The sequence below is a fragment of the Spermophilus citellus genome, assembly GCF_964194105.1.
Source record: "Spermophilus citellus genome assembly, chromosome: 18".
Lineage (NCBI taxonomy): Eukaryota > Metazoa > Chordata > Mammalia > Rodentia > Sciuridae > Spermophilus > Spermophilus citellus.
In genome coordinates, this window is record NC_138200.1 from 54047708 (window position 1) to 54072162 (window position 24455).

General features: G+C 35.0%; 1 protein-coding gene and 1 pseudogene across 7 annotated transcripts in view; one reads left to right on the top strand and one right to left on the bottom strand.

The window, feature by feature from the left end:
* The window catches only part of NFAT5 (nuclear factor of activated T cells 5), a 102621-nt gene that overhangs the window by 69407 nt on the left and 8759 nt on the right, over positions 1-24455 (top strand). For 3 of the 6 annotated variants that reach the window (XM_081274035.1, XM_081274037.1, XM_081274040.1), the window contains 6 exons: positions 716-888; positions 4162-4296; positions 4416-4468; positions 11842-11974; positions 18595-18675; positions 23618-23766. In XM_081274035.1, the coding sequence (XP_081130161.1) occupies positions 716-888; positions 4162-4296; positions 4416-4468; positions 11842-11974; positions 18595-18675; positions 23618-23766 (724 nt within the window). The remainder of the gene's footprint in view (positions 1-715; positions 889-4161; positions 4297-4415; positions 4469-11841; positions 11975-18594; positions 18676-23617; positions 23767-24455) is intronic. The other 3 variants (XM_081274036.1, XM_081274038.1, XM_081274039.1) reach the window with 2 other exon arrangements.
* Positions 16416-17871, bottom strand: LOC308637976 (putative ribosome biogenesis protein RLP24; annotated as a pseudogene). The gene has a single exon. The product of its transcript is annotated as a putative ribosome biogenesis protein RLP24 (transcript).

Below are 24455 nucleotides of genomic sequence, written 5' to 3' on the forward strand. Positions count from 1 at the left end.
TTGAATAGATTGATGAAAGGTTAGTTATTGAGAAATATTAAGATTTGCTTTTTTGACTGGTAGCTTTTGAAAGTTATAAAAGTGAATGTATTTAGTAAAGGAAGAAAGTAAGAGAGGTGCTGATTATAAAAACAGGGACTGGAGATGCTGCTTAGTGGTAGAGCAAGTGTTGAACATGTGTGAGGCCATGGTTTTGATTCCTAGCACCACCAAAAAGAAAAAAGAAAACATTCATTGTAAGAAAATAGGAACACAGAATAATAAAAAGCTAAAAAAAGAGAAAAAATGGAAAAGAAAAAGAAATAGGCTCTTATAAGCCACTGATTACTTCAGTTTAGATTTTAAAATAGTGATTTTCATCTCTACTATTTTTCCATTATTATAAACAAAATATTGAGAAGATTAGGAACTATGAATGTTCAGAATTTATACTTCTGTGTTTTTTTGAGTTTGGAACTATATTACATGTTCAGAGAATTTATAGATAAATACTCTTAAAAAAACTTGGGGCTAGGATTGTAGCTCAGTGGTAGAACTTGCGTGCCTCACGCATGCGAGACCCTGGGTTCTATCCTCTGTACCACATAAAAATGAATAAAACAAAGTTATTGTGTCCAACTACAACTAAAAAATATTTAAAAGAAAACTTGTTTGATTAGGAATGTTGTACTATGTTATAACAAAATGTCAATTAATATATTTTTTTCTGTGTTAGTGTGGACTGTGTAGGAATTTTGAAGTTGAGGAATGCTGATGTTGAAGCCAGAATAGGAATTGCTGGTTCCAAGAAAAAAAGCACTCGTGCCAGATTGGTTTTTCGAGTTAATATCACAAGGAAAGATGGCTCTACTTTGACATTGCAAACACCCTCTTCTCCGATTTTGTGTAGTAAGTAAGAAAATATGTAGCTGTTAAATATATGGAGAGTTTATAAATTTTCTTTTAATCTTTAAGACATCTCTAAATTTTAGATGTTTCATATACTCCATCTTGTGGTCATGTAAAATTTGAAATTTTAAAAGCTGTAGTCAAGGGTTGGAACAGTAGCATGCACCTGCAGTCCCAGCTACTTGGGAGCCTAAGGCAGGATGATCACTTGAGCCCAAAAATATCCTCATATAAACATATATCATGAAAGGATGTGATTTTCTTTTCTTTTTTTCTTTTTTTTTTTTTTTGGAGGGATTGAAAAAAACTATTAAGATTGGAACAAAAAGATATGCATGAAAAAGTCATAAGATTTAAGGTTAGAGAGCTAAACAAGCTCTCTTTCATAAAGACAATTGAATGTTGAGCTAAAGAATTTGAATTTTATTCTAACCACTTTAGGAAGCTTGAGGTTTGAAATTAGGCAGTGTGGGGGGTGCATATGAGGGAAGAGGAAGGATAAATAATTAATACAGTGGTACAAAAGATTCAAAAAGATCTTTATATTTAAAAAATAAAAAAATATTTGTTCCATTATGTTTCTGGCTTATATTTATTTGCATGAATATAACCTTTGGGGGCAGGTTTGAGCAATTGGAATAGAGGGGGAGGTGAAAAGGAAATAGGCTACTAAGCAAGATTGGAATTGGAATGAGAGATAGAAGGAATCAGGGAGATGAAAGTAAAAAAGGAAGAGGGGCTCAAGGTAATGAAGGTAGAAGGGAGGAGAGGAGAAACATACTTGGTGTTATATCTAGAGTCTTTGATTGGAAAGAAGGACAAATGCCGGGATTTATGCTATGCATTGTGACCTTAAAAAATATTCCAGCTTTGGGGCTGGGAGTTGTAGCTCAGTTGTAGAGCGCATGCCTTGCACATGTGAGGCACTGGGTTCGATTCTCAGCACCATATATGAATAAATAAATAAAATAAAGGTTCATCAACAACTGAAAAAAAATAGACCTCTTTAAAAAAAAAATCCAGCTTTGAAGCTGGGTGGCTTATATTCCTGTAATCCTGTCCATTTGGGAGGCTAAAGTTAGGAAGATTGCAATTTGTGAAGCTAACTTTAGAAATTTAACAAGATTCTCAGCAACTTAGTGAGATCCCCATCTCATAATAAAAAAGGACTGGGGATGTGGTCAGTGGTAAAATCTCCAGTGGGTTCAATCTCTAGTACACCCCCCACACCCAATCTCTAGTACACCCCCTCACACACAACCAATTAAATGCCTAAATGCCAATATCCTACTGATAAATTATATGATTTGAAAGTATATTTCTTATTATGTTATAATAAATCAATACAAAATGCCTTCTATATTCTATGGTAACCAATTTCGTGCTTTGAATTAGTTTAACGATGGCCATGGAGGGCTGTGGATATAGCTCAATGGTATAGTGCTTACCAAGCATGTTGTGAGAGGTCCTGGGTTAAATCCTTACTACTTGGAGGGAAATAAAAATTACCCTTATGTTCTTGTATATAGGTTTTCTTAATAACATCTTTAGAATTCTGCAGACAGGGCTGGGGTTGTGGTTCAGTGGTAGAGCGCTCGCCTAGCACATGTGAGGACCTGGGTGCAATTCTCAGCACCACATATAAATAAATAAAATAAGCATATTGTGTCCACCTATAACTAAAAAATAAATATTAAAAAAAAGAATTCTGCAGACAATATAGTCATGTATATTTTTTGTTTTTAAGCCAGGCATGGTGGCACATGCCTATAATCCCAGCGGTTTGGGAAGCTGAGGCAGGAGCCAGGCTCAGCAACAGCAAGGCACTAAGCAACTCAGACCCTGTCTCTAAATAAAATACAAGATAGGGCTAGGATGTGACTCATTGATCCAGTGCCCCTGAGTTCAGTCCACAGTAGTCCCTCCCCTAAAAAATTACTTTTAAGTAAATTGATTAGTTAATTTTTTATTTGATAGAATATAGAATTGCCAGGATACCACTATTCACCCATTTCAGTTTTCTCTTGGATTTGGCACATTACTTCAATTCACATTTCATTATCCACACAAGTCATATGACTAAGCTTGATGTGAGTGGGACAAGAATTATAGCCTTCCTACAAAGAAAGGCCTGGGGAACAGTAAACATTTGTATAATAACACAACTTTGCACATTATGTTATTATAAAAATAAAATTAACTATTAATAAAATATGTAAATATCTTAAAAGAACTGAAGTTGAATTTTCCAAAGATAGTGAAAAGTCTCATTAATTTATAAATTAACAAGTTAGATGAGCAATATTTGTTTGACTTTGCAACACATGTGTTGTAAAGATTTGCTAAAACAGCAAGTAATGTAATCTGTGACAGTGTAATTTTTTCAATCAGGTTCTGATAACCTGAAGTTTCTTGAGTACTTGAAACTTATTTGTATCTATTGGTTGGACAGCTAGTCCTTAATGGGTGTCAGTAAGGACACCTTCGGATATTTATAGAGCATATCACAGTATGAAAAGCTTAGAGATATCCTTTTGTTTAGCTCTGCTTAACTCCATATTTCCCCTCTCAACTTCTCACACTTTCTTAGGGAAATCCTGGCCTAAAGAAGTTTGTTAGGCTAATTGCAATTTTCTTATTATCTCTAGCTCCTTAGTACTTGTCTTTGTTAATTTTAGTAGTGTTTATTTCATCTTTGTAGTTGAAAAACAAGTGCATCTTTTTTTTCATCTCAAGATTCCTGGTTCGGAAAACCATCCTGGTAGAATGATTGATCCAAAAGTGGGCTTAGTCTGTTTTTAGGTTTTCTTTTGGTTTGGGGTCTCTGGGTCCTGTGCCTAGTTCTTTTAATATACTCTCAGTACCACCCACATACCTCTTGTTACTCAGAGATACTATAATGTAATGGTATAGTACAGCTGACATTTAAAGGTTAAGACTGGGACAAGCTTATAATTTTTAAAAAATATTATTAAGACAAATACATCATCAGGTTCATCATTCATGAAATGAGAAAGCAAAGATGATATATAATAAATGAAAACCTCATCTTAGGCACTTATCTAGCTCTATAATATCTTCCAATAGTTGTTAGAAATTTATATATTTTCTAATTTTTTTTTCCTCTGTCCTCTGTAAGTTGTAGAGTAAAGGACATTAAATTCAGGGTGAACAAAGAAAACTTCTAGAACTCAATATATAATTGCATGTTGATTTTAGGTAAGAAGTAAATGTTGATGGTTCTTTTCATGGAATGTTTATGTATACCCACAGCTCAACCAGCAGGAGTGCCAGAGATCTTAAAAAAAAGCTTACATAGCTGTTCAGTGAAAGGAGAGGAAGAAGTGTTTTTAATTGGCAAGAACTTTCTGAAAGGAACTAAAGTTATTTTCCAAGAAAATGTTTCTGGTAAGTAGGCAAATTAGTAGATTGTTAGATTTTTCACTTTGTTATAAAGATACAATCTTAGCCACAGAGTAAAACAGTTATTCAAAAATTTAGTAAGTCACTCTTTTTATTTCAACCAGATGAAAACTCTTGGAAATCAGAAGCTGAAATCGACATGGAATTGTTTCATCAGGTATAATTTAAGCCTTTTTATAAGTTTTACTCTGAGCTGTTCAGTTTTGTTCTGAAAATAATTTCTGAACAGATTAAATTTCATCATTATATGGGATTGATGTGACTCAAAATTTTTTTTCTTGAGTTTCCTTAACTGAAATAGAATTATTCCTCTGATGCCAGATATGACTAGTTCTCTCTTTTCAAAATTTAAGAGCATTAGCAGAGGTTGCCATTGTTAATAAATAAAGCATTTCTTTCCTGGAATGTATTTTCTTTAAGGATTTGGATTATCTTACCCTATAGTATAGTTAAATCACAGGAAAACCAATATTTATTAAGTACCTGTTTAAGTGTCAGGTGCTTTATATTTGTTAAAGTTATTTCCTTAAATTTGGACACAGTCATCACAATCTTTGGGGGGCTGAGGTTGTGGCTCAGTGGTAGAGCACATGCCTAGCACCTGTGAGGCACTGGGTTCAATCAATCCTTAGCACCATGTAAAAATGAATAAATCTACAACTAAAAAATTTTTTTTAAAAAAGTCTTTGAGGGGGATAGAATTCATATATGTAGGACCTTTCCATGCATTGCTCTCTAAAATTATTTATTATTTATTTCCTCATTAGAGGAAAAACAGCTAGAAAACAAGTACAGAAACCTAAGAATTAGTATGTAGAGCAAATAGTATCAAATTCATAGAAATTGAAACTAACAGAAGAAATGGTTAAATCTATGAGCAAGTTAGTTAGATGGCTCATTCAGAAGAATAGTGTGTATAGGTACAGATTGGGGACAGAGAGGAAGGGACAAGCTAATTAGTGTAAAATACCCAAAGCTTAAAATTTAGTATAGAGCTGATAGCAATAGAGAAGAGAACATGGAAGCAAGCAGAGATGTGGAAGAGACAGGAATTGGAGACTATAGCTAGTTTATCCAAAAACTTTGTAATTTCTTTGTGGTTTTTAAATATTGTTTTATTCCTTTGTGTATTTAAAAAAAACTAATAAAAATATAAAACATTTTAAATTTAATATATTGCCAAACTCAAGACTAAGGGAATAGCCAAGGCTACTCTCACTTCACACATCAGCCAAAAGTTTAGAAGTCTCCAGGTCACTCTCCCTTTGGATAGCTGGCTTAAAATTTAGGTTTTCCCACTTTCTCCTCAGATTGAATAATTTGCTAAAATTCAAAGAACTCTAGAAATTGCATGTGATTATAAATTTGTTACAACAAAGGGATACTAATCAGAACCAACTGAAGGGAGACACAGAGGGCAAGAGGGAGCTAAAAGCCAAGCTTCTGTCATCTTTATGGAAGTATTCCTCTCAGTTCATTGGTGAGTGACAACTTGCAGAGAACTGCCAAACCAGGGAGGCTCACCCAAGCTTTTAGTGTCCAGAGTTTTTATTTGGACTTGATTGTATATTGCCTGTGCCCTGACCTGTAGTTTCCAGTTCCATCAGAGGTCAGAACTGATACGGCATGTTTCAGAGAGCCCATCATCATAAGTCACAATTGTTAGTTTGTCCAGTGGCCAAAGCCCTAAAGATACTCCTATCAAATTGTAGGATCCTAGAGATCACCTCCCAATAACCAAGGACAAAAAACAGATCTTTCTTTGAGTAAAGTTAATTCTTTATTACAGAGTATCACAAGAACTGGAGCTTCCTACATAACCAGACAAATGCCATGTGGAAAGCTTTCCTTTAGCTTTATACTACTTGCAAAAGTAGAACTTAAGTCATTCCTTTGTCCTGTATGCTACTGCACAGTATCTCCTAGAGTTCTTTACCACTCTTAACTGAAGTTCTAGTACCTGTTTTGTAATGAACAATCTGTGTTATTTAAGAAAGACAAGTCAGGGTTGGGGATGTGGCTCAAGCGGTAGCGCACTCGCCTGGCATGCGCAGGGCTCTGGGTTCGATCCTCAGCACCACATAAAAATAAAATAAAGATATTGTGTCCACCGAAAACTAAAAAAATAAATAAATATTTAAAAATTCTCTCTTTCTCTCTCTCAAAAAAAAAAAAGAAAAGTCACTTTTGTGCCTCAGTTGTCTTATCTACAAGATAAACTCTTGCACAAGATTGAGCTCTAACCCTGACATTTTTATGATTTCTTTCTTTTTTTTTTTAAAGAGAGTGAGAGACAGAGAGAGAGAGAGAATTTTTTTAATATTTATTTTTTAGTTTTCGACGGGCACAACATCTTTGTATGTGGTGCTGGTATATTCCTTGATCAGACCATCCCTATTCCCTGTAAACCAGCTTCCTTGAGAGTTCTCCTGAAGATTAGGGGGCAATATTGTGTGGCTTTTCTGTGATCCTCATAATACTAGCCGATTAATGGACAATCATGAGCCAAAGGCAGTGACATGCGTTTTTAATCCCAGCTACTTAGGAGGCTGAGGCAGGAGGTTCTCAAGTTGGAGATCAGCCTGGGTAACTTAGTGAGACCCTGTGTCAAAATAAAAAGGACTGGGGATGTAGCTCACTGTGCCCTGACCTGTAGTTTCCAGTTCCATCAGAGGTCAGAACTGATATGGCATGTTTCAGAGAGCTCATCATAAGTCACAATTGTTAGTTTGTCTAGTGGCCAAAGCCCTAAAGATACTTCTATCAAATTGAATCCAGTACCCCTGGATTCAATCCCCAGTATTGACTGGGGTAGAGGGGAAGATACTCTTGAAAAAACTTCTCCATTCATTTTATTCCTGTTGAATGATAAGAGGACTCTGGTCTAAGGTCTCTTTGTTCTGAAAACACTTCAAATCCTAATTTCAGTCATGTTTTTATATACCTAGAATTTTAATCCTAACTGAAAATTAATTTATCCCTGGAATATTTTGTATGCTGTGACTATGTTCTTGTTTTGATTTGTTTTATTTTTGTGATACTGGGGATTGAACCCAGTGACCATCTACCTAAGCAACATTTCTACCTCCTTCCCCCACCAGTTTTTTTTTTTTTTAAACAGTCTTCCTGAATTGCCCAGTTTTTGTTCATACTCAGAATCCCCCTGCTTTTAGCCTCTTGAATGGCTGGGATTATAGGCTTGTGATACTTTGCTTTAACAAATTGATTAGGTAAATGTAAATTCCCAGGGCTGGGTTGTGGCTTAGCGGTATAGCACTCGCCTTGCACGTGCAAGACCCTGGGTTCAATCCTCAGCACCACATAAAAATGAATAAGTGAAATAAAAATATTATGTCCAACTGCAACTAAAAAATAAATATTAAAAAAAATGTAACTCCCCTTATTTGTAATGCTCTATTATAATTATTTCTATGATACAGATTTATAAATAAGAGACAAGTTCTAGAGAATGAAAGACTTATAAATGCTACATAATATTAATAAACATTGGTATTATATGATAAAATAGCCCCAACAAATTTTTAAATTTTTTTTATTTTTTATTTTTAGTTATACATGACAGTAGAATGTATTTTGACATATCATACATACATGGAGTATAACTCCATTTTTGTGGTTGTACGTGATGTGGAGTTACAGTGGTCATGTATTCATATATGAACATAGGAAAATTAAGTCCAGTCATTCTACTGTCTTTCCCATTCCCATCTCCCCTCCAAGCCCCCAATATTTTTAATCTTAATTTGCTATTTAATGTAGAACTTAAATAGTAACAGGTCATTATTTCTCCCTACCTTCCTTTCCTTCCTGGTCCTTCCCTTCTCCCTCTTTTCTCTTCTTTCTTTCCTTTCTTCCTTGGTTTTCCTTCCTTTCCTTTCTTCTTTCTTTCCCTTTGAGGGCATGGGTAGTTATTTTAAAATACTTTTTTTTAACAAGGCATTTAGGTCAGATACAATAGATTTAAAGAAAAATAATCATAGAAGTAAGACGTGATAGAATGCAAAGGAATTATGTATTTATTTGGTGGCTGAATGTAGGAGGTCTGATATTTTTGCAAGCAAGTATGTAAACAACAAACTATAATATGATCTGTCATTATCAGATTTTCTTTTTTGGTGTCAGGGATTGAACCCAGGATTGTTTAACCATGAGCCACATCCCCAGCCCTTTTGTTTTTATATGTTTTTAGAGACAGGATCTGGCTAAGTTGCCTACGGCCTCACTAAGTTGCTGAGGCTGGCTTTGAACTCGAGATCCTCCTGTTTCAGCCTCCTGAGCTGCTGGGCTCAATGCCCGGGACAAAAAATAAATAAATAAATAAATGAAAAAGAGATGGGTGCAGCAGCACTCACCTGTAATCCAAGTGACTGGAGATGCTGAGGCTGGAGGATGGCAAGTTCAAAGCCAACCTCAGCAAAAACGAGGCACTAAGCAACTCAGTAAGAATCTGTCTCTAAATAAAATACAAAATAGGGCTGGGGATATGGCTCAGTGGTCAAGTGACCCTGAGTTCAATCCCAGATACCCAAAAGACTAAAATAAATAAGAAATTCTTGAAAGAAATGCTAGAAGAAGATTCTCAGGGGAATTTATAAGAAAACTAGTCTAAACAAAGACTTGAGTGTTTAGAAAATAGGTATTTCAAATTGGCTGTAATAGAAATCTTTCAAAGTGTCTTTGTTCCAATCCAATTACATATATCCCCAGCTGTGAAATGAATTTGGCAATGATAAATTATTTCACAGGAAAGTGAAAAATATATAGTCCCGTTGCTTGTATACCTCAAAAAAGATTTTCTGTAAGTGGGAAAAATAGTTATTTTGAATCCAAGAAGATTTTTATTAAGATACTGAAATTCGAACATTTCCCTCTTTTTCCCCAGAGAATGTTATACTTGCTATAAAATCTCCCATGCCTTTGGATATTTTGTATATATTGTATTCTTAGCTCAGTGGTAGTTAATTGCACCTAATTTAAGAAAGCAGTGTTAAACAACTTTTGATTACTGTTCACAATTTACCTTGTTTTATTTCAAATGGATTGTAGAGTTTCTAGATTCAGATTGAGGAAGTATGAAGAATTAGTGTCGAGAGGTTCATTTGAGGGGGCAAAAAGTTCATTTGGTTTTAAAAGTTTCAAATTAGGTTTGCCTAAAACATGCTTTCTGAAACAAGTAGGGTAGAAGTATTTTGATAAAATATGCATCTGAATTTTAAATACTAATCCCACTATTAATTACTAAGAAACAGTTTTTTTATTCAGAAGGATAATTTGAAATATAGTTTGCCATATAATTTAGATGTGGAAGAGTGCTTGGCAAGTCAACCACTCAGTTATTTTGTAAATCTAGGTGGGCTGCTTCTTTGATGTGATTGTAGTATCTAAGTAGACTTATGTTTCTTATCAGTCGAATCATTACTGGAATATTTTTGATGACCAAACATTCATTCAGATCCTCCTCCCCAAATAGTTGAGGATGCATACACATTTATACCACATGTTTTTCAACCTGATTTTAAAAACGTGTGGTTTCTTTCAGGATGGCTAAATTATGAGGTATTCTATTAGAAAGGGAGCTTGCTCTTTCTTTCATTTGTTCTTTCTGATTCCTTTTAATGTTAGTTTATTTTATAGAGTATTTTAAGATACAAATTAAGTGCTCAGAAATTGAAACTTGACCTCATTTGTCCTTTTTTCTTTTATGTGTGTGGAGGGGATAGGTACTGGGCAATGAACCCAGGGATACTTTACCACTGAACTACATTTCAGCCCTCTTTTATTTTGATTCGAGACAAGATCTGGCTAAGTTGCCAAGTCTCGCCTAGAACTTTTGATCCTTCAGCCTCAGACTCCCAAGTCCCTGAGATTATAGGTGTGCCCCTGTGCCTGGCTGTCCCATATTCTAATGAATATCAGCTATATTCTAACTGAAATAAGCATGCCTGTAATCCCAGCAGCTCAGGAGGCTGAGGCAAGAGGATCACAAGTTCAAAGCTAGCCTTAGCAACAGCAAAGTGCTAAGCAACTCAGTGAGACCCTATCTCTAAAATACAAAAAGAAAAAAAAAAAAAAAAAGCCTAGGGATATGGCTCTGTGGTTGAGTTCCCCTGAGTTCAATCCCTGCTACTTCCCCACCCCCCAAAAAAAAGAAATGTCAAATTTACCACACCCTGAGCTATTGGCTTTGGCCTCTTCCATATCAGATCATAAGTAAAAGCATAATCACTTCCTTCCTAGTGTTACTTCCCATTACTATAATTTACTAGGGAAAAAGAGAAAAAGTTCAAATGTGGTTCATATTATCTTCCAAGAAAGTGTAACCCCCTTGAGTAAATGCTGATGAAACACATATGAACTTTTCTTTTTCTTTTTCGATTTCTTTTTGAGGTTGTAGATGGATAGCATGCCTTTATTTTATTTGTTTATTTTTATGTGATGCTGAGGATCGAACCCAGTGCCTCACACATGCTAGGCAAGTGTTCTGCCACTGAGCAACAGCCCCAGCTCTGCCCTTTTCTTATAAAGATGTATATATTCTAACTAAAAGTATCTTATTTACTGAAGCTTGAATAAACTGAACCATTTAATTTTAAATGAGTAGGTGGTAGGGAGGAATGAACTGCATTATGAAGTACATCTCATTGAGATTGTACAGAACACATGATAACTGACTTTGCATTTCATGGACATACTTTTTTCCTCATAATTTGCTCTACTGTTCAACAAGATATTTGAGTGTATTTTGAATATGGTGCCATTCTTTTTTTTAAATTTTTTTTAAGTGTAGATGGACACAAAACAATGCCTTTATTTTTTTTATGTGGTGCTGAGGATTGAACCCGGGTCCCGCCCATGCTAGGCGAGCCCTCTACCACTAAGCCACAATCCCAGCCCGGTGCCATTCTTAACAGAGAAGATACATTGAAGTATCTGAGCAATCTGGAACCTCATGGAGCTTACAAAGAGAGACCAAAAGTGGAGTGGGCAGGGGATTAGGGTAATTTCAAGTGCCAATAAGTGCTGATATGGAAATAAATAATTATCTGACCAGGTTCGGAAGGGGTTCTGCTTTAAACAGGATAGTCAAAGGAAGATTTCACTTAAGAGGTGACATTTATATCAGATTTGAAAATCTGTGAAGAACTTGCCATTTGAGGAGGTGAAGGAAGAATATTACAGTTGATGAGAACAGCAATTGGAAGATAAAACTGAGTTTAGTATGTTAAAAGAATGGACTGAGAAAGTCAGTTTGTAGTAAAGCAGGGGGGAAGTGGGAGTGAGATGAAGTTGACAGAGCAGGGACCTTGAAAGCCATTGTAAAACATTTTGATTTCTACCTTAAGGATATCTTCGACTAATGACCTAGTAGTACCTATCAACCTGAGGTTAAAAATACATTTTTTTTTCCTAATCAGACTTTTAAAACTTTAAAGCTAATAGGAAATATATTTAGTCTTCTAAATTTAAATATTGTTTTTTTTCTGACTATTGTATTTTTCTTTAAATTAGAACCATCTTATTGTGAAGGTTCCCCCATATCATGACCAACATATAACTTTGCCTGTATCGGTGGGGATATATGTAGTGACCAATGCTGGAAGATCCCATGATGTTCAGCCATTCACCTACACTCCAGATCCAGGTATGTCAAAAAGAAAAATTCTGAATAAAAATGAATAATTAATTTCTAGCTCTTTAAAAAGATAAGAAGACCAGCCAAGAAAAGAGAAAAAGTTGTTCTCTGTGACAAATTAAGGTGAATTTATTTTGGAGATGGCTTTATTTCCTAAAAAGATAGCCATCGAATACAACTTCTATGTTAGCAGGATCATTTTTACCTTTTATAATAATAAAAGCCAGGAATGCTCTGAGATCAGATTCTCCTGAGCTACTTTACAGGTCACTACTTAATAAGGATGACCATTTATTGGTACTTCTTATATGTGGGAAGGTAAGTGACAGTTTGGGGAAATTACTTAATAGTTTAAGTTGGCTAGTTATAGGGTTTCTGTTTGTTTGTTTGTTTGTGCCTTACTGAGGATTGATCTTAGAGTCTTCTGCATACTAAGCACATGTTCTACCACTGAGGTATACACTCCAACCTTCTTATGGTGTTTTTTTTTTTTTCTCTTACCTAGTCTTTTTTGTTTTGTTTTGGTACTGGGGTTTAAACCTGATGCTTTATCACTGAGCTACATTCCCAGTCTTTTTTTTTTTTTTTTTTTTGAGGCAGAATCTTACTAAGTTGCTTAGGAAGCCTTGCTAAGTTGCTAAAGCTAGCCTCAAACTTGTGATCCTCTGGTCTCAACCTCCCAAAGCCCCAGGATACTGGTGTGCACCACTGTGCCCAGCTTAAGGTACATTTTTGAGAGAGGTGAGGAATATGCTTGGAGTAATATGTGATAAAGTCAAAAAGTTTCAGAGACTGGTGGTGAATATTTTAAATATGATTTTAAATATTTAGGCAAAATAAGATGGTCTAGAAAGAAATTAGTGACAAGAATAATTAAAATGTTAAAAGTTTGATGGTTTTTTGCTAAAAATTATCTTGTAAGTTGTTTGCCTGCATTAATTTAGTTGCCTGAAGAAGACAAAAGCCTTCTGCTAGAAATAAGGAAAATATTTTAGAAATGGAAACTCTTCCTGTGTTCCATTGACTGAGGCTTGGTTTCTACCATGGCTACTATTGATTCAGTTTATTCCAGTCTCAGGCATACTTAATAATTATCAGCCCTCCATATCTGTAGTTTATTAATATGTTTCCCCAAAATAGTTCAGGACCCAGTAAGATAGAAGAAGTTGAAGAAAAGTGATTTGGAAAGAAAGCCCTGGCATCAAAAAATAAGGGAAACAAATCTAGGTGCAGCGGTGCATATACCTACTTGGGAGCTAAGACAGAAGGATTGCTTGAATCTAGGAATTCAAGGCCAGCCTGGGCAACACAGTGAGATTCCCATCTCAAAAAAAAAAAAAAAAAAAAAAAAGAAAAGAAAAGAAAAAAAGAAAAAGAAAAATGAGGGAAATGGAAGCTAATAGAGTTATAATTAGTCTTGGTAATTAATTCATCTAATTCCCTATTTTTAATTATGTCTGAATTTTGCAGTATTGGTTATTTACAGTGAGTTTGCTACAAAGGCATGCCACAGTGTATAGCACTAATGAAACTCCCCTTGCTATTTTTCTCAGAACTAAAGGTCATAAATAAAAACTTTGAACCAAAAAGGCATGGTTTGGAAATAATATTTTGGCTTCAACAAAAATAAGAGGAGAAAGAAGATTGCTTTATAGTAAGAGTCCAAATATTTGTTTTTGTTTTCTCAGAAGGCCTAAAAATCCAAAACATGTGATTTAAAATTAATATAATTAAGGTACTTCAGTAACTGCTAGTTATGAAATACTGATATGTAATATTTTACAGAAGAATGCACAAATATGAGGGAAAAGATGACATAATTAACATATTAGGATCTGTTTCCTGATGAGCTTCTACATCAGTTATGGGAGAAGAGAGAGTGCTGTGTGTGCCAAAGAATAAATAGTATTAATGGTTTTTGCTATCCTGAAAACACTGAAATCTGGTTGTTGTCATTTATTTTTTTTTTTTTAAAGAGTGAGAGAGAGAGAATTTTTAATATTTATTTTTTAGTTTTTCGTGGACACAACATCTTTATTGTATTTTTATGTGGTGCTGAGGATCGAACCCAGCGCGTGCGGCCGCCCCCCCCCCCCCCCCCCCCCCCGCGAATGCCAGGTGAGCGGGCTACCGCTTGAGCCACATTCCCCAGCCCCAATTTATTGGTTTTATATTTATTAGTTATGAAAAACTTCAAGACTTTGAAGTATTGAGCATCACCTTCAAGAATCTTGATTTTGGTGCTGGGGATATAGCTCAGTTGGTAGAGTGCTTGCCTCCCATGTACAATGCCTTGGTTCAATCCCCAGCACCACCAAAAAAAAAAAAAAAAAAAAGAATCCTCATTTCTTAGTGATGAATGCTGACTATTAGGAATTTTTCTTTGATAGATTACCAAATAAGCTTTTATGTCTTTTGCTTTAAAAAATGCTCTAATGGCCTGTATTTGGCCATACTTAGGTAATCATTACCATATGTTTGTTCTTGAAAATTTATACCCTTTGAGGGATAGGGGTTGTGGCTCAGTGGTAGAGCACTTGCCTAGCATACCTGACTCACTGGGTTCAGTCTCTGGCACCACATTAAAAATATACAAATAAAATAAAGGTGTTGTGGGCTGAGGATGTGGCTGAAGCGGTAGCGCGCTCGCCTGGCATGTGTGCAGCCCGGGTTCGATCCTCAGCACCACGTACAAACAAAGATGATGTGTCTGCCAAAAACTAAATAATAAATATTTTTTAAAAAATTCTCTCTCTCTCTCCTCCCTCTCTCTCTCTCTCTCTCTCTCTCTCTCTCTCTCTCTCTCTCTGTCTCTCTCAAATAAAAAATAAAGGTGTTGTGTTCATCTACGACTAAAAATAAATTTTTTAAAAAAATTTATACCCTTTGGGTATACATCACAGATAGCAGTCACTCTTAGAAAATCTTATTCAATACATGATACACAAACATTGTAATGAGATCTAATGCTTCCGTTTCTACCTTTATGATATAATTTTTAAATTTTTCATAATTTCACTAACCCTAGCTCAGTGGTAAAGTACTTGCCTAGCTCATTTATATATATATATATATATATATATATATATATATATATATATATATATATATATATATAAATTTTTTTTAAAACTGGGATTGAATCCAGAGTGCTTTATTACTGAACTACATCCCCAACCCTCTATTTTTATTGTTTATTTTGAGACAGAGCCTTTCTAAATTACCAAGACTGGCTTCAAACTTTCAATCCTCTTGCCTCAGCCCCTGCTGAATTGCTGGGATTAGAGGTGTGTGCCTCTGTACCCAGCTCATTTTTTTTGCTGCCCTAAAAACAAATTACTAATAACTTAATTTAAAGGTAGAAATTTTTAAGTTTTTCCAGTTTTTAAATCTTTAATTATTAAAATAATTTAATTATTAAAATTAGTGTCACAGAGAAATTGTATTTCTTTTTGAGTGCCTAAAAGTGCTCAGTTACACTTTGTTACACTTACTATGCAGCATACTAAGATAAATTATTAAATTCTATTTTTTAGATGTGTGCAATTTTGTCTCCTTATTCATTAACTATCATTTGACATTGTCATGTCAAGAATATGCATTAGCGGGGCTGGGGATGTGGCTCAAGCGGTAGCATGCTCTCCTGGCATGCGTGCAACCCAGGTTCGATCCTCAGCACCACATACAAAGATGTTGTGTCCACCAAAAAATAAAATAAAATAAATAAATGTTAAAAAAAAAGAATATGCATTAGCTGGGCATGGTGGTACACACTTGTAATCTCAGCAACTTGGGAGGCTGAGGCAGAAGAATCACAAGTTTAAGACTAGCCTCAGCAATTTAGTGAGGCCCTAAGCAACTTAAGCAACTTAAATGATTTTGTCTCAAAATAAAAAGGGCTGTGGATGTACCTCAGTGGTATAACACCCCTGAGTTCAATCCCCATTAGCAAAAACAAACAAACAAAAAAAATAAAATAAAATACCTTAAAAGTTAATTGACTCAAATCTTATATTGGATTTAGTGAATAAAATATATTTGAATAAAATTAATATATGGTTATTTGAAGCAAGAACCTATTTATTAGCAGTTGGTAGAGTGCTTGCCTCACATGCACAAGGCCCCTGGGTTCAATCCCTAGCACCACACACACACAAAAAAAAAAAAAAGAAGAAGAAAAAGAACGTATTTATTTAGTTTTCTCATTTAGAACTGATTTCTATTCTCAGGCTTATTAAATTTAAAGTTGTGATAGTACATTAATTGATATGACTAAGAATTGTAACCCCGCAGCTCTTCATTAATACTAGCAATTTTTTTTTTTTTGTCGGAAGTGTTACAAAAAAGAATAATCATAATATTGTGGATTTAATTTGTTCAGTTGTTTTACTCAAACTTAAATATTGACTATATTTTTTTAAGCATATATTTCTCTTTAATTAACTACATTTCCTAATACAGTAGTATGTGTAAAGAATGTTATTTTCTTCCAAGTAAAAATACCTCATACTTTTTTTAGTATCTTTAAATAATATATAGGCACACACTAAAAATGTTTTTATTTTATGTACAAATAATGGGCAGATGTTATACCCATAAATTCTATATTCCATAACAATTAAGAACCTGTTTTTAAAAAGAAAGAAAACTCTACAACAAATTTTAAGACACTAGGATTTCTTTGCTTCTACATCAGGGGGAGGAGGGAGGGAGCTTGCTCTAACAGGAATCACAAATTAGAACTGAGTATTCTCTAAAGCAGAAATAATATAGTGCCATTTCAAGTAAAGATTAGTCAGCTCTCCTCACAAACACAACTACCTGCCAAGAACAGGTAAACCAGGTCAAAACAGCTTAGCATAACTAGGCTTCATGCTATTTGGCTATTATGCTCCTTTAGGCAAAACAGAAAATACTAAAATAAAAACAGAAAATACTAAAATAAAAATAAATGATTTTGAGATTGCCATACAAATTGTTAGTTCCTTGTTGTACCCTCCCTTCTATAACATAATAAAGGGAACATTTTACTGCAAAGAAAATTTGATTTTACCTCTCACTGGCCATGAATTTTAGTATGCTTCCTAGTGCCATTATCCAAAAGGCAAGACCATTCTGTCCACAATCCACTTGTGCATTTATAAACAGAATTTTCATGATTTACATAAGCATGTCTATCAATGAAGACATTACAATGAGGTGCAATCTAACATCCATAATCTGATGCTTTGCAGATAGCAATGTAGGAGAACGGTATTTGTAATCACCTTTCACTTCAGTGACCTTATATAAAAATTAATTATTTAGAATTAAATTCTAGTCTCCAAAGGAGATTTTCAAATGTACACATAGAAATGATTATAGAGTAAGATTTTTAAGAAACATCCTCCATGTCCACATCCTGTTGTAACTGCTGTACCATTTTTTCTTCCAGCTGCTTTCCTTTGCCTGCAAGAGGGGCTCGGATAAGATGGATGTTTTGCTTGACTTCTTTAATGTCCTGAATTTTCTGTAGCTCTTTATTTTTCTTCAATCTGTTCATTATAAATTTAGCTTGGCGTTTCTGTTTGATCTCTTCAACTCTCTTCATTGCATCAATAGTTTTATTCCATAGTTCTCACTGGTATTTGACAGGTTCATTTCTACGTTTTTCAAATTCAAATGAGTTATCCACTGTAAGCTCTTTGCCAGCTGCTTTCCGGAATGCTTTAGTCCACCTGACCTTGCGAGGATTACGCTTCTTTTTAAAGTTCTTATGACATTTGGATTTACAGAATCTGAATACCTTGCAATCATTGCGGACGAACATCATGCCGTGGCCGGGGTAGATGGGCCCTGAACAGAAATAACACTTCTCGATATGCATGTTGAGGCCGCGTGGGTCCCCACAGACCCAACGGCGAGCTGAGGAGCTGACTATATTTTTTAAATAAGTTTTTTTTAAATTCTATTTGTTACTAGCAATTGAACCCAGGGGTGCTTAACCACAAAACCACATCCCCAGCTCTTTTTTGTTTTTTTTTTTGTATGTATTTTTTTAGTTATAGATGGACACAATACCTTTATTTTATATTTTATGTGGTGCTGAGGATCAAACCCAGTGCCTCATGTGTGCTGGTGGAACACTCTACCACTGAGTGCCAGCCCCAGCCCCCTTTTGAATTTTTTTTTAGTGACAGGATCTTACTAAGTTTGTTAGGGCATCACTAGGTTACTGAGGCTAGCTTTGAACTTGCAATCCTCATCCCTCATTCTGCTTTTTAATATTTATTTTTTTAATTATAGATGGACACAATATCTTTATTTCATTTTTATATGGGGCTGAGTATTGTTAATATTCTAATATTATTTAGTAAGTTTTAAATGTCTATTATTTTTTATTTTGAGACAGGATCTTGCTAAATTGCTCAGTCTGGCCTTAAGCTTGCAGTCCTTTTGTCTCAACTTCCTGAGTTGCTTCCACTCCAAGAAGTGTTCTTAAAAATTGCTGTTTTGTTTTGATAAGTGATCATATGCTGTCCTCACTAGGATGCTCTGTGAGAAAATATTCCAATTAAAGGATTCTAAGATACACATTTGTTAAGCTGAATTTACTTTAAATACATGAACTTCTTTTTTTTAAATTGCAGCAGCTGGTGCTTTGAATGTAAATGTGAAGAAAGAAATATCTAGTCCAGCAAGACCTTGCTCTTTTGAAGAGGCCATGAAAGGTACCAAGTTGATTCTTTTCAAAATTATAATTAGGTGATCCTATCTGTTTTATCTAGAAAACTTTAATATGTGTTTTCTCTTATGTATTTATAAAATTTAGCAGGGTATCATCCACATTATAAAATAAATGTTTGATTTTATTAAATGCAGAGACTTGTTTATCAACTTGATATTGTCCTTTTTTCAGCATATAAACCTAACTTTTTAACAAATAGATGTTTGAGGGCTGGGGATGTGGCTCAAGTGGTGGCGCGCTCGCCTGGCATGCGTGCGGCCCGGGTTCGAGCCTCAGCACCACATACAAACAAAGATGTTGTGTCCACCGAAAACTAAAAAATAAATATTAAAATTAAAAAAATAAGTGTCTTAAAAAAAAAACAAAAACAGATGTTTGAGCTGGGTACAGTAGCACATGCCTGTAATCACAGTGGCTCGGGAGGCTGAGGTAGAAGGATTGCAAGTTTAAAGCCAGCCTCAGCAACTTAGCAAAGTCCTCTGCAACCTGTCTCAAATAAAAAATAAAAAAGGGCTGGGGATGTAGCTCAGTGACAAAATGTCCCTGCATTCAATCCCCAGTATGTAAATAAATAAAGTAATAATAAAATAAATAAATAAGAATATAAAAGGACTAGGGATGTAGCTCATGGTAAAGTACCCTTGGGTTCAATCTCCTGTACCAATAAATAGATAAATAGATAAATAAATGGTCTTTGATTCTCAAGGAGCATGATTTATTCAAATCAATTTTATAAAATACAGTAAATTTTTTTATTCTCGGTAGTAAAGTTTAGTATTCATATATGTAATGGTTCAGTATAAATTATAATTAATTTGATTATTATTTAATCTAATTGATGGTAAACAGTAAACATTTTCCAGAGTATTTTAATGGGGAATTATTGCCTACAAAATTAACTGCCAGGATTATCAAATTCAGCTGAAGAAAAATTCACAAATCTATAAACATCTTTAGCTAACATTTATTGAACATATATTAAGTGGTAGGCAATATCCAAGCTCTTTATAGGTATTATTTAACCTTCTAAACTCTATGAGGTTGTTAACTTATTGTTTCTATTTCGTAAGTAAAGAATCCAAAGCTCTAGAGAGGTTAAATAATTTGCCCTTGGTCACTTAGCTAGGACTAAAAAAATATTGATTGAGCTTCAGTGTGTAAATACATCTGAGCGAAAATCATTCAAATTGTGTTTATTTTGAATAATAAAATTAATTAATTAGTAAAGAATATCAGGGACCTTATGGCCTATCCATTGTAAACTTTTGGGATCTAGTCTTTTCTCTAAAAATTCCTTGTGATGCTTTCATGGCTGGGTGGAACATAACTAATCCAATGTAGAATTTCTTATACAAGATCAAGAATTGAGGGCTAGGGTTGTGCCTCAATGGTAGAGCGCTCGCCTAGCATGTGTGAGGACCTGGGTTCAATCCTCAGCACTATGTAAAAATAAATAAATAAAGATTAAGAATTGAAGGTTAAAAAGGTATGTTTAATTTTTAGTAATAAATGAATTAGTCCTTTGATCAAAATCTTACTAGCCAAAAAAGAACAAGAAACAGACATAGGGCTGGGGATGTGGCTCAGTGGTAGAAAGTTTGCTTGGCATGCATGAGGCCCTGGTTTAGATCCTCAGCACTGCAAGCAAAACAAAACAGACTTATACCCATTAGTATTTTTCACAATTCAGACTTTTTGTTTGTTTTTTAGTACGAGGGATTGAACTTTGTGGCAATACCACTGAGCTCCATCCATCCTCTAGCCTTTTTTATCTTTTTATTTTGAGAAGTTGTTTGGGAGCCTCACTAAATTGCTGAAGCTGGCCTGGAACTTAAGATCCTTCTGCTTCAGCCTCTGAGTTGCTGGGAATTGTAGGCATGTACCATTGCACGCAGAATAATTCAAACTTTCTTATTTTGAAAATTACCATATCAGTTGAGGTAGGATAAAAAAATAATTTTATGAGGATTTATATAATTTAACTGTCTAATCAGTTTAAACTTTAAATTTGTCATCTTAAATGCAGTGATATTAAATAGAGATTCCTGATTTTTAAAAAGCCATCATTTTCAGAAAGGAATTATTTTCCACAGATAGCTTATTTTGGTGATTCCTTGAAATCAGAGCTTTAGTACTATGTCAAGATGCTGTGTGAAAATGTCTTTTTAAATTTGTGTTATGGTAATAATCCCTGAAGATTCATTCTTATAAATAGCTATCAATTACAATATGATTTAGAAATTGATACCTAAAGATTATATTACAGCTAGATATTGAAAGTTTTCTCTCTAAAGTTAATTTTACCCACCTGTGTATATATCTTTATCACAAAAGTAATTTAAGTCAGTAAAATGAAGTGTGCAGTGCATACTGTTATCAACAGTTTCTTGGGAAAATTTTAGAAAGTTTTCTATATCTATATGGGTTCAGGTATATTGAATATAAATAAATAGATTGCTTAAACACTCTTATGCCTATTTAGGACCTAGAGATAAAATATTTCTGTGCATTCTTTGAGTTTTAGCTTTGTAGGGAGTGGTTAATTGGATGAATGTGAAAAATATTTGAGAGTATTATTTTTCTCTAACTGGATGTAATAGTATGGCAAGATTTGGGAGTTTTGAGGAACCATAGAGATATCTAGTTCAGCCTCACTTTATAGGCAGTAAACCAAAGCTTAAAGAGGTTAAGTGATTTGCTCAAGATCACACAGCTAGGGCTGGGTTATAGTTTATTTGGTAGAATGCTTGCCTCACATGCACAAGGCCCTGGGTTTGATCCTCAGCACCACAGGGGAAAAAAAAAAAAAGATCACACAGCTAGTAAATGACAGAGGTAGAAACGTCAATTTCCCCTCAAAAGTCTCTCTCTTATTTCCTCTCTTATAAATTCTTTTTATTTATTTATCAGTTTATTTATTTATTTATTTTGGGTGCTAGGGATTGAATTATTTGGCATGGGTAGAAGAGAAAACTGGTTTTTTTGGTTCTTTTGTTTGTTTTTGTGGTACTTACAATTAAATCCAGGGACTCTTTACCACTGAGATATATCTCCAGTCCTTTTTATTTTTTATTTTGAAACAGGGCCTTCCTACATTTCAGAGATTAGCCTCTAACTTACAGATTACATGCTAGCATCAGTGATCAGTCTGTCTGTCTGCAGGAATGGCAACAGCAGAACCCAGGAGCCAATGCATCCCCTTTTCCACACCAGGCAACAATAAGACCTTCTGTCTGCACTTGGGGTGCTAGCAAGCCCAGGGTTTTCTTTTCTTTTTTTAATGTTTATCTTTTAGTTATAGGTGGACACAATATCATTATTTTATTTTTATGTGGTGCTGAGGATCGAACCCAGTGCCTAACACATGCTAGGCGAGCACTCTGTGTCTGAGCCACAACCCCAGCCCCGAGGGTTTTCTTATCCTTACCCAAATAGCAGAAAGATCTAGGCCAAGCATCTCTCAAACTTCCATCCAGTGACAGAATGAAACCCAGAGGCAAAAAGTGAACCAGGCCTGGAGTCTCCCAAGCCTTTACCAAATGGCAAAAGACAGCCTATATGCATGCTTCTCTACTCCCAGAAGCACGAGCAGTGATAGAATGGGAAACCTGGGAAGCCTATTGGCACTAGGAGATCAGAGAAAATACCAGGAAAAATGCCTTCTGTTATTACAGTCCCACATCTCTCACTCCCTTCAAAGACATCAGGTAGCCCAGGGAAGTACCTTTCATTCATTAGGCAATACCAGCAGCAAGAATGCAGCTGGAGGGAGGCAGGGGTGGATAGGAAAGACACAGTAGAATGGATTGGACATAACTTTCTCGTAAATTCACATATGAAAACACAACCAGTGTAACTCCACATCATGTACAACCACAAGAATGGGAAGTTACACTCTATGTGTGTGTAATGTCAAAATACACTCTACTGTCATGTAAAAAAAAAAAAAAGAATTTTATTTTTTTAAGTACATATCTTTTTTATTGATTTTATTATTTTTTTAAAATACAGACAATAGTGGAATGCATTACAATCCTTATTACACATATAGAGCACCATTTTTCGTATATCTGTATATAAAGAATTTTAGTTAGGTCAAGACGAGCCAGAATAATACAACAGACCAGAATAAGACTTAGAAAACAATTGTCATTGAGACTACAGTACACTTAAGTAGAGACAACCTACACAGGTTAAATAAGTAACTACCTACTAAAATAGACTTAAGTAGAACCAAGAAAGAGTCTCCTAACATAATGTCCAAAATGGCCAGGAAACAAAAAATTTAAAGTCATACTCTGAACCAGGAAAATTATAACTTGAATGAAAAAAGAAAATCAACTGATATCAGTATTAGCACAAATCAGATGTTGGACTGGGGCAGTGGCACACACCTTTAATCCCAATGACTTGGGAAGCTGAGGCAGAACGATTGCAAGTTTGAGGCCAGCCTCAGCAACTTAATGAAACCCTGTCTCAAAAAAAAAAAAAAAGTGAAAGGAACTAAGGGTGTAGCCTAGTGGTAAAGCTCCCTTGAGTTGAATCTTCAATATGACAACAACAACAACAAAAAAGTGAACTCAGTACTGGGGTTGTAGCTCAGTAGTAGAAGCAATTGCTTAGCATGTGTGAGGCACTAGGTTCAATCCTCAGCACCATGTAAATAAATAAATAGCTGGACGCAGTGGCACACGCCTGTAATCCCAGCAGCTCCAGAGGCTGAGGCAGGAGGATCAAAGTTCAAAGCCAGCCCCAGCAAAGGCACTAAGCAATTCAGTGAGACTCTGTCTCTAAATAAAATACAAAATAGGTCTGGGGATGTGGCTTAGTGGCTGAGTGTCCCTGAGTTCAATCCCTGGTACCCACCTCCACCCCCGCCCACTCGTGCAAAAAAAAGTAAACTCTCATTTTTCTCTTGGTTGCAGCAATGAAAACTACTGGATGTAACTTAGATAAGGTAAATATTCTTCCCAATGCCCTCATCACTCCACTCATTTCGAGCAGTATGATTAAGAGCGAAGATGTTACTCCAATGGAAGTAACAGCAGAAAAAAGATCTTCCCCTATTTTTAAGGTAAGTTATATTGACCAGTGCTCCAAATCTGAACCTTATAAAAACTGCTGTATTTCTTTTTTTTTCTATTTCTTTCATATTCTTAATATTTATTTTTTAGTTGTAATTGGATACAATACCTTTATTTTACTTATTTTTATGTGGTGCTGAGGATTGAACCCTGGGCCTCGCACGTGCTGGGCAAGTCTGCCCTTTGTGAACCGTAGAATTAATGTTCCCTTGTTATCCTTTATTTGTCTGAGCATATTAACAGCTAATTATTATTCTACTTCTTTGACTGTCTTTATTTATAGTACTTTAAAATCATACCCCATGGGTCTGGGGACGTGGCTCAAGCGGTAGCGCGTTTGCCTGGCGTGCGTGCGGCCCGGGTTCGATCCTCAGCACCACATACCAACAAAGATGTTGTGTCCGCCGAGAACTAAAAAATAAATATTAAAAATTCTCTCTCTCTCTCTCTCTCTCTCTCTCTCTCTCTCTCCTCTCTCACTCTCTCTTTAAAAAAAAAAATAAAAAATAAAAAAAAATCATACCCCATGTTATCATGGAGAGTCCATTGTCTTATACCTGTTTTATAAATGGTAATTCAGAAAATTGGTCCTACTTACATTTTTAGAATAGTAATTATTTTTAAGTATCATATGCTTGTTTAATGTATATATAAACATTATTTGGGATTTTTATTTTTT